Here is a 10657-nt window from a genome sequence, read left to right on the forward strand (position 1 = left end):
CTGAAATTCTTTTCTAGGGCTGCTGTTTAGGGTTCGTGTGGATCCTGCTGGTCGTTCAGCGCGTTGGGAGTGCTGGAGGGTGCGCACTACCTCACAACTGGCAAGTTGGAGGTGCTTTCGGAGCAGGAGTTCGTCAACTGCGACCACGAGGTGAAGTGTCCTTTCCTTTCCCTCCCTCCCTCATGTGTGTAGCTTTCCGTGTGTTGATTCAAGATTTGCATCTCAAGTAGGGTCAGTGCACAAAACGTTTGTGTTGGCTTATAGCTGCTTAGCAATAGTTTTGAATTAGCTGATCGAGTTTGACCTTGGAAGCTATGTGATCTGCTGTGCTGACCGATTCTATTTTAACTTGCTTCGTTCACTTCAGGTTCACAAAAATGATTTAGTAGCCAAAGAAATTATCCGATTTAGACCATCTCAGTTACCTTGAGAAACTTAGTTGAGCTCTTTGACAAAATCACAATTTTGTTTGACAAGATCTGGGCGGTTGTCGTGGGGAAGGAACAAGGGAAGGATGGCGTAGATAGTTTTTATGCCTTCCACTGTATCTGCAGCAAAGTGAAGTATCAGAGGCTAATCCTTACTTTGATGCCGCACTGTATCTGCAACACTGTATTTGCAGCACAACTAAAGAGAACATAGTAGTCCCTGCCATTGAAACATTGCTAATGTCTATTTGCTGTTATAATGTCCAAACAGATCTTAGTGCCAACGTCTTCTGTGAAAGGAGGCAGCATATCAATTGGAGGTTCTCTTCAGCTTCTTGGTTTCTGCACCTTTGAGGCTTGTGTTGGCATATTGGCCGTCAATCATGAAGATGAGATCTCAGTACATTCCTGAGGAAGCGAGAAGCACAATCATGAACTTCTTCCGCATACCACTCAACTTATTTGTTTGTGTGGTGCTTTACATCGTAAGGAGCCATTCCCTCTCCCAACTACTATGTTCTCTTTAGTTGTGCTGGCAAGAATTATATAGAAATATCAGCACACAAGTAACGATTTGCTTGTGGACATGGTCTTTGCAGGTGAATGCATTCCCTATCACTGTCATGTTTGGGATGTGTTCTATCTTCCTCTTCATGGCAGCCATCTTGCTGCACATGCAAGGGAGGAACCTGCTTATAGATATGTTTCTTTACTATCACAATTATTTGGTAAAAAGACATTGTCTCCCACCCAACATACACATTCTACAACATATACTTGGATCTGTGGTTGGTACTTATGTATTGGTAAAGCTGGCTGATATAAATTCTTTTGTATTTTACCATTATGGTGCCATGTAGAAACCACTGGATTATAGGGAGAAAACTGTTATTGCTTGCCTCCTTACGGGATGACTCATGGTACAACGTCATTTGAATACATATGGTCGACAATGAAGTTTAGTATTGATTTCTGAATCATCAAAGGTATGCACTTACTTTTCCATAGAAGTTTTGTTGATATGCCGGTGATTTGGCAAGCAAGCTTATCCAGTATACCTAATTAACTATAAAATTTATCTCTGCCTTTTCGGCTCTATCCCTGTCAGGCTCGTGCAGTTGCCCAGCCTTGGTGCTCAACGTCAGAAAGAACTCACTTCTCGGTAGCGCACTTGCCGGTAATGCCTACATCCATCCATTAGTCTCATAATCTGCATCGAACGATTCTAGAAAGCAAATAATAACGTTGATTGCTTTGCATCTTGCTTTGTCCTAAAAACTGTCCGCCAAGTTGCAGGTGCTCTCTCATAGGCCTTTGATTCTTATTCACAGATTTTTGACGGCCATAATGGCAAAGATGCTGCTCAATATGTCTGTGATAACTTGCCATGGGTCATCATGGAAGATGATGATTTATCTCTTGAGCTTAAAAAGGTATTAAAGTGGTCATTTGTGCAACATAATACTCACTCTGTTCTTTTTTATTTATGGCGATTTAGTTCAAAAATGAACTAGCGGACGACAAATATTTGAGAGCGGAGGTAGTAGTAAGTTTGTAGAGAAATTATCTCATCACATGGGACTTTCTGAAATGACGACACTTACATCAATGATTTTTGGAAGGTGTAACTTTGTTTATGGTGTTATCCACTCATTTCTTTGTAGGGTACTCCATGTGTGGAAGAGTTCACCCCAAAAAATTGTGAAATGTTATGCAACAATACGAAGGTACGATTTACTTTTGTTTACTGATCTTGAAAACAAAATTTTAAACACAATAATAACACAATGGTAGGACCTCCAGTTGGGAGGCTGCTGCTCAGGGTTCAAGCCCTGGCTTGCATGCAAAAGACCCCTTGCTGGCTGATTGGGTGTAACTGGCTGATTGGGTGTAGAATACATATAATTGGAAATGTTTTTGTGATGATTTGAGCTTTCTGTTTCATACCTCCGCACATTTCAGTAATGATCGTTTTGTTGTTTGAGAATTTAGTATAGCCACAAACTCTTTTGACAATTTTAGTTGGAGCTAAGGATGACCTCTGTATTAACTGCAGTCTTTTCTGAACTTGAGCAGCTTGATCTTGCTACTGTCGAGACCGATGTTGATGAGAAAGTCGAAGATAAGGTAAATGGAAATGCACACTGTTATGCTGCCATAGCTACTAACGATAGCTATACCATTTCTTTCCTGGTAGCACCATTTGATTGCCAACATTTTTGTGAAGCAATGTCTAACTTTTGTTGACAACACCGCTTTAGCGAAATGAATGCTTAATATGATTATCTTTTGACAGATCCATTGTTGGTATTTTCATATCTTGGGCTAATATCAGAAATCTGTACAAGATTATTTTTTGCATATTTGAGTATTTTAAACCTTTGTGTTGTTCTTACTATCTTGTCAGCTTCATGATGCGCGAGAGTAAATATGATGAGAGATTTATTTCTCTTTTTTACAGATTTGGGTTCTGATCTTTATTTTTTGTATACATGAACCTACAGGTATGTTCTTATGTGGATCAACTTCTTGCAGCTATGCGAGCCAAAGATTCTACCATGCACGTATGTCGCCGCCGCGAGGGTCATGTGCTAGCAGATATAAATCTATACAAAAGGTTTAACTCCCTAATGCTAGCTTTGTTTGAGCGATATCCCCCTAATGACGTAGTATATGCTATTTGGTTGTTATATTTGATTTTTGAACACACTGGTTTGGTGTATTGCAACGGTTTCACAAGATGTAGACAACGATGTCACTTGCTTCCTTTCTCATTACCACCAGAACAACCATGTAAATTCAGTTTGATTTTTTTCAAACATCCTGTGCAAAGGAACAATATAAAGCAATAACCTTTGTGTTCTCAGGTTGATGGGAGCAAAGTTTGTGAATTAAAACAGTGGCCCATCCTCTCCTTTGCAAGCTATCTAATTTATAGTTAGAATTTTGTTTGTTGGAGAGACCCAAGTGGTGTGCTTTACCCTTAGGTTCTTCCTCTTATTTTGCCAATTCTACTGAAGGAGTATTCTCCTACACAAATGTTTTACTATTTGTAGTACTTATTGATCATTGACATTTTTTGTTGTTGTGCCAGGTAATGCTATATGTGGATATGAAAGTCAATGGTGTACATTTGAAGGGATACAAAAATAATTTCATGTATTATCCAACATCTTGCTCTTGCATATAACTACACCTTTACATATTGTCCGTGCGGCAAACAAATATATTTTGTTGTTCATAACCTTTTCCTCTCTAGCTCCTAGCCTATAATAGTTTTCTTACAGGTGTACTTTTGGAGTCTTCCAAGTTGTGCTGGGAACTAGGTACTGTCATGACTTATTCCTCCCAAATCTTCTTTCCTTGGATACTTTGATGAATCGGTGATTGATAAGTTGTTGGTCTTAATTAATAACTGACAGTAAGATACAATATCAAGAAACAATACCTTTGTTTCTTGATTTTCGAATGATGGGTATTAAAGAACATTAACTTTGGGACCTTTTCCAGGCATACAGGAAAAGGAAGGAGCCTGATGTAGAGAAGCAAAAGGAACCAATTCTAGAGCATGTCACAGTGTTACTTGCCAGTCATTATCACCTAAAATTTACAACTCGCGATGTGTTTCTTCCCTTTGATTTATTTGTAAGCAGGTAAAGAATGAAACATGGACAAGGGAGCTGATGATTTATGCCATATGTTTCAGAAGATACCTACCTGCTAGGCTCGAGAGTTGGATGTAAATAACTTTTGAATGTTTTAAATGCAGGAAGCATCTTTGTTGAATACAACAAATCAAGCTTGTGGGCTTTATAATGAAGCTGAGGTAAGTTACCTCTGGACATCTATTGTGCCACACTTCATGGTTGAAATTTCTTATTTATCTATCTATAATGACAATTTTTTCCTTTTTTGTGCTTAGTGGACAGAAATGTTGCATATATATTATGCATTGATTTTTCGATTTTGTGAAGTCCACTGCATTTTCAAATAATGTATCATCTTCAAGAGTGGTGTTGGTTATTATGCTTTGAAAAATAAAGATGATCTTTACATGTTTTTAGTAGTTGTATATTGGTGAGTTATTTGGTTCATTCAAAGTACTTAGTCAAGCAGTTTGTGCTGCTCAAGCTATTCATGCAATTAAACCTCTCCATTTGGTAGACACTGAAATTTTCTCATTCGGTCATTCCTCGACTGGAAGTCTTTGTTCCACTAATTGTTTGGTTGGTTGAGAGAACTCTCTATTGGATCCAATCCATGTGCTGATTGTGAACTCAACAAGGCTACATAAAAATGTTTCTTAACAGTATAACACATTTATACATAAGTTATTGTGGTATTATATGTTTCCGTTGCAACGCACGGGCACTCACCTAAACATGTATTTATCTGCTTCCTATTAGAATGGGTGAATTCAGACCCCTAACTTATTTCACCCTGTTGGTATTTCCATTCATTTTTCTTTTGAAAGCATTACTCCTCAAGTGTTATTTGGTTGTTCATTCTGGTACTAGCTGTAAGCTTGATGAATTCTTGACACTTATCGATTTGGTTGGTATGCAGGTTTAGGAAAAGATACAATTTCTTATTTGATGAAGACTTTCCTGCTGAAAAATAAGTGAGCTCAGTGTTCATATTCAAATGCATTGATTAGAAGATGTTTCTATTCGACGAAAATAATTCTATCCACATTTTTTTGTAGAGACTCCAAAAAATGATTAAGAAATCTAAGGACCTAGATGCCATTGGAGAAATGAAGAGTCGTGTCACATGGATTGTACGTATACTTAACATGTTGGCTGTTACCATGAAAATTATCTTTTTTTCATAAAAGGTTGATGCTTATCTTGTGATAATCAGTGAGCTAAACTTCCTGAATTTTAATTTACTGATAGCATATTTGGTTAACTTTTTGTCCACTGGATATATGATAGTTGATTGAAGTATGTTGACTATGTTCACTTCAACTGTTCAGTCCCAGTAGGCAAAAAGGCAATGTTGGCCATACTGCATCACTAGAAACTAGAAAGAGTATCCATCATCGGTGAAACTCTTGGATATCTATGTTTATCCGTTAAAAGTATATTGTGGATATAATTATTTGTTATTGCATCACAAACTAGACAACAGTTGATTTTTTATCTGAATGGAGTTAAAGATGATGTTAGCTGTTACGCCTTGCCAGAAACAAGCTGACATCTATGAGAGAACTTTTAAAAGCTGACCTTTGTATGCTTCTGGGAGCAATATGATTGATTGGTTTAGTTGATTCCTGGAATGTAACTACCTACAGGATAAGCAGTTGAAGTCTCATCCTCCAAAGAACGTTGAATCGGAAATCTTGCGTGAGCATATCAAGAAAGAGAGGGAGGCAGCAAAGGCTGGAAAACGACCATACTATCTGAAGAAACGTGAGTTCCTCAATCCCAATACCTCCTTCCTCTCCTCACTGTCTGTCTATCTTCTAATCAAATGGTTACTATCTGTTCCTCAACCTGATGGTTGATTTTTTGTTCACGAGCTGAACTTCGCGAAAGGAAGCTGATGAACAAGTACAATGAGCTCAAGGTAAAGTCTACAAGGTTTACTGGGAGTTTTTTTTGAAAGCCGGGGTATTTGTCTCAGTTCATAAAATTTGTGTTCATTGCTCACAGGAGGCAGGAAAGCTTGATGCATTCATGGAAAAGCGGCGGAGGAAGAATGCCTCCAAAGATCATCGGTTCATGCTGTACCGACGCTCGGCAACAACGAGCTGCGCGGCCGCCTCCCCGCCGGCCTCTCCGGCCTCCGCGACCTGCAGTACCTGATCTTGGAGAACAACCCCATGGGCGGCGTCCCGCTGCCGCCCGAGCTGGGCAACATCCCCAGGCTCCAGGAGCTCCGGCTGGCCAACTCCGGCTACTCGGGCCCCATACCGGACACGTTCGGCCTCCTGTCCAGCCTCACCACGCTGTCGCTGGAGAACAACAACCTCACCGGGCGGATCCCGCCGGGGCTCAGCCGTCTCAAGCGCATGTACCACCTCAACCTGAGCAAGAACGGGCTGGACGGCGTCGTCCCTTTCGACGCCGCGTTCCTCAGGCGGCTCGGCCGGAACCTGGACCTGAGCGGCAACCCGGGGCTGTGCGTCACCGACCGGGCCGTCATGCCGGGCGTGGGCGTCGGAGTCTGCGGCGACGACGTCGTCGACTGCGAACGGTCCGCCGCCGCGGAGAGCTCGGTCGTCGGGAGAGTGGTCAGGGGAGAGGTGACGACGGGTCGCTGGCCGGCCGGGCTGCTCAGGCCCGCCGCGGTTGCGCTGTGCAGCTGCCTTTTGCTATGAGCTCCTCTGATCATCCAGGGTCGGTGCATTGCATGCAATTGTTTGCACCCGTTGATCTCTCTGTACGTAGGTGTGTTGCTGTAACTCGCGATGTTGATTGTTTGAGGTGTGTAGTTGGGATTCGTGACAAGAAGTCCAAGTGAAGCGTGAAGACCGGGGAGTTAGGATGACGTTGTTTCTTTTGTGCGTGATTGGCACACGTGGGGTTTGTCGGATCACTTCATTCACATTCGGTTAACCGAGCGCGTGACTTCTGACAATAATACAGTCGTCAAACACGCTGTCCGTGGTTATAATTGCCATAAAACACACGTAGACGGTCGACCGATTAGTAAAACTTTTCCTTCTTACAGGACTTTTTGTTCTTTTAAAGTTAGTTTGAAAACTTTATTTTCTCCAAAGACATTTTTCCCTAAAAATAAGAAAAATAGAGGTTTTTGACTAATAAAATTTACATATCTAGAATATTTAGCCTATAAATATATCATAACCAAGTAAATATCGGATATTCATCGTATCTTTGGTCTCACCCGCTAAGGACTCAGGAGTATAGGTGTACATTCGGGTCGTCCAGCCCGGCCCAAGTCCAAAAAGGGCCGGCACGTTTAATTTCTGGCCGGTCCGACCCAATATTAAATTTGGGCCGTGCCGTGCCAGCCCACGGGCCGACCCGTATATAGCTAAACGTGCTGGCCTTTAAACGGGCGGCCCGAAAATAGTAAAGGCCTGAAATACAAATTTGCCCCGAAATACACATTTGGGCCCGAAATACACATTTGGTAGACCAATAGCTGGGTCGCGCTGGAGCTCGTGAGGGCAGGCCGGCAGGGCGCAGGCGCGCCGCCGAGCAGGGGCGGCTCCGGTCGCGCTCGTCGAGCAGGGGAGCAGAGGCGGCTCCGTCGAGCAGGAGCGCAGGGGCGACTCCGCCGAGCAGGGGCGCAGGGGCGGCTCTGGTGACCGTCGCGCTCGCGCAAGGCCGCAGGGGCGCAGCCGCGCAGGCCGCAGGGGCTGCTCCGGTCGCGGTCACGCTGGAGCTGGGGGCCTCCTGGCCGCCTGGGAGGCTGAGACGGCAGACGGACGGGGACGGGACGGGAGCAAGAGGACTCGGCGTTTTAGGGTTTCTAGGCAACAGGGCAAGTCGGCAATGGCAAGACCTAAAGCTAAATGGAAATGGGCCGCGCCTTAGGCCCATCCGCCATGGACAAGTGCGCTGCCGGCCTGCCGTTGCCGAGGCCGTGGAGGCAGCCATTTCGGGCCTTTTCGTGCCTATTAACGGGCCATTTCGGGTCTGTTTAAACGGGTCGGGCTCGTGCCCGCCCGTGGGCCTCGGCGTCGGCCCAAACACGGCCCGATGCATCGGGCCGGGCCGGCCCGGCCCAAAATAATTTCGTGTCGTGCCGTGCTTGGGCCGTGCTTTTTTTCGTGCTTCGTGCCAGCCCATTAAACCCGACCCAAATGTACACCTATACTCGGGAGTGCGGCTGTGGGCACACGGACTGACGGGCCGACTTAGGGCTTGTTTGGGACAAAGGGTAATGGTGAGGATTGAGGGGGCTTGTCGTGGACCATAATTAGGGGTACCCCAAAACTCCTAATCTCAGCTGGTAACCCCCATCAGCACAAAGCTACAAAGGCCTGATGGGCACGATTCCGGTCAAGGCTTCGTCCACTCAAGGGACACGATCTCGCCTCGCCCGAGCCCAGCCTCGGGCAGGAACAGCCGACCCAGGCAGATTCACGCCTCGCCCGAGGGTCCCCTCAAGTGACGGGCACACCTTCGACTCGCCCGAGGCCCAGCTCGGGCAGGCTTCACGGAGAAGCAACCTTGGCCGAATCGCCACACCAACCGACCGTATCGCAGGAGCATTTAATGCAAGGATCGCCTGACACCTTATCCTGACGCACGCTCCTCAGTCGACAAAGCCGAAGTGACCGCAGTCACTTCGCCCCTCCACTGGCAGACCTGACAGGAAAACAGCGCCGCCTGCGCTGCTCTGACTGCTGTGCCACTCGCCAGAGTGAGGCCAACAGCAGCTAAGTCCAGCCTCGGGCGCCATAGGAAGCTCCGCCTCGCCCGACCCTAGGGCTCGGACTCAACCTCGACTCAGTTCATGCCGTACCGACGCAATGGAGATGCATAATAGTTTCCTGATTTTGGAGGCGAGCGAAAGGATGATTTTAGGACGGTCTTCTCATGGTGGCTGGATACTGGACAATCAGTGTCTCTGTTACTTTGTTGCCCTAGCCGTACAATCGTCAGCTCCGTGCACAATCTCTACTACTTACTTCTTAAGAATAGAGTGTAGGCGTCCACAGTGGGTTTTTATGTTTCTCATTTCACTCTCTGCATTTTCAGTTACAACTACACTGCATATGATGGCAGATTTGTTCATATATTACTCTAGCTGACATTTTCACTATCGCAACATCTTTACTACTATTTGTTTTTTGCATATAAATGTATTTTAACATATTGATTCCGTAGCAACGCACGGGCATATTCCTAGTTTAATTACTAAGGCTAAAGAACTAGATGTTTGCAATGCTACCATTTCCAATCTTAGAGATAAAAATGATATTCTTCATGCTAAGATTGTTGAACTTAATTCTTGCAAACCCTCTACATCTATTGTTGAGCATGTATCTATTTGTACTAGATGTAGAGATATTGATGTTAATGTTATTCATGATCATATGGCTTTAATTAAACAACAAAATGATCATATAGCAAAACTAGATGCTAAAATTGCCGAGCATAACTTAGAAAATGAAAAATTTAAATTTGCTAGAAGTATGCTCTATAGTGGGAGACGCCCTGGCATCAAGGATGGCATTGGCTTCCAAAGGGGAGACAATGTCAAACTTAGTGCCCCTCCTAAAAGATTGTCTAACTTTGTTAAGGGCAAGGCTCCCATGCCTCAGGATAACGAGGGTTACATTTTGTACCCTGCCGGCTATCCTGAAAGCAAAATTAGGAGAATTCATTCTAGGAAGTCTCACTCTGGCCCTAATCATGCTTTTATGTATAAGGGTGAGACATCTAGCTCTAGGCAACCAACCCGTGCCAAGTTGCCTAGAAAGAAAACTCCTAGTGCATCAAATGATCATGACATTTCATTCAAAACTTTTGATGCATCTTATGTGTTGACTAACAAATCCGGCAAGGTAGTTGCCAAATATGTTGGGGGCAAGCACAAGGGCTCCAAGACTTGTGTTTGGGTACCCAAAGTTCTTGTGTCTAATGCCAAAGGACCCAAAACCATTTGGGTACCTAAAATCAAGAACTAAAATTGTTTTGTAGGTTTATGCATCCGGGGGCTCAAGTTGGATACTCGACAGCGGGTGCACAAACCACATGACTGGGGAGAAAAAGATGTTCTCCTCATATGAGAAAAACCAAGATCCCCAAAGAGCGATCACATTCGGGGATGGAAATCAAGGTTTGGTCAAAGGTTTGGGTAAAATTGCTATATCCCCTGACCATTCTATTTCCAATGTTTTTCTTGTAGATTCATTAGATTACAACTTGCTTTCTGTTTCCCAATTATGTCAAATGGGCTACAACTGTCTATTCACTGATATAGGTGTCACTGTCTTTAGAAGAAGTGATGATTCAATAGCATTTAAGGGAGTGTTAGAGGGTCAGCTATACTTGGTAGATTTTGATAGAGCTGAACTCGACACTTGCTTAATTGCTAAGACTAACATGGGTTGGCTCTGGCACCGCCGACTAGCCCATGTTGGGATGAAGAATCTTCATAAGCTTCTAAAGGGAGAACACATTTTAGGACTAACAAATGTTCATTTTGAGAAAGACAGGATTTGTAGCGCATGCCAAGCAGGGAAGCAAGTTGGCTCTCATCATCCACATAAGAACATAATGACGACCGATAGGCCACTGGAG

General features: G+C 44.0%; 1 protein-coding gene and 2 long non-coding RNA genes across 6 annotated transcripts; all 3 read left to right on the plus strand.

Moving 5' to 3' along the window:
• The first annotated feature begins 500 nt into the window (after window positions 1–500).
• Window positions 501–1597, plus strand: LOC103634965 (uncharacterized). 2 transcript variants are annotated; one of them, XR_557044.2, is made up of 4 exons: window positions 504–913; window positions 1028–1156; window positions 1289–1414; window positions 1537–1597. It is a non-coding gene; the product is annotated as an uncharacterized lncRNA (long non-coding RNA). The 2 variants fall into 2 exon arrangements; XR_557043.2 differs by having other exon boundaries at window positions 501–913; window positions 1028–1414.
• A 42-nt stretch (window positions 1598–1639) lies between these two features.
• LOC103634964 (uncharacterized) lies at window positions 1640–6166 on the plus strand. Of its 3 annotated transcripts, XR_557042.4 has the most exons (13): window positions 1642–1861; window positions 2093–2155; window positions 2505–2555; window positions 2933–3045; window positions 3523–3587; window positions 3716–3754; window positions 3939–4081; window positions 4198–4254; window positions 4995–5049; window positions 5134–5208; window positions 5725–5842; window positions 5953–5999; window positions 6086–6166. It is a non-coding gene; the product is annotated as an uncharacterized lncRNA (long non-coding RNA). The 3 variants fall into 3 exon arrangements; XR_002264574.3 differs by having other exon boundaries at window positions 1640–1861; window positions 3523–3754; XR_002264575.3 differs by lacking the exon at window positions 3523–3587 and having other exon boundaries at window positions 1644–1861.
• Window positions 6167–6181: 15 nt separating this feature from the next.
• LOC109941718 (receptor like protein 29-like) lies at window positions 6182–7105 on the plus strand. The gene has a single exon (XM_020542928.3). The coding sequence runs from the start codon at window positions 6256–6258 to the stop codon at window positions 6751–6753; it is 498 nt and encodes a 165-aa protein (XP_020398517.2). The 5' UTR covers window positions 6182–6255; the 3' UTR covers window positions 6754–7105.
• Window positions 7106–10657: the final 3552 nt, after the last annotated feature.

Source organism: Zea mays, chromosome 8, assembly GCF_902167145.1.
Source record: "Zea mays cultivar B73 chromosome 8, Zm-B73-REFERENCE-NAM-5.0, whole genome shotgun sequence".
NCBI classification, from domain to species: Eukaryota; Viridiplantae; Streptophyta; class Magnoliopsida; order Poales; family Poaceae; genus Zea; species Zea mays.

Bases quoted from the DNA above. Each gene is read 5' to 3' on its own strand.
- LOC109941718 (XM_020542928.3), top strand. From the start codon at position 6,256: ATGGGCGGCGTCCCGCTGCCGCCCGAGCTGGGCAACATCCCCAGGCTC.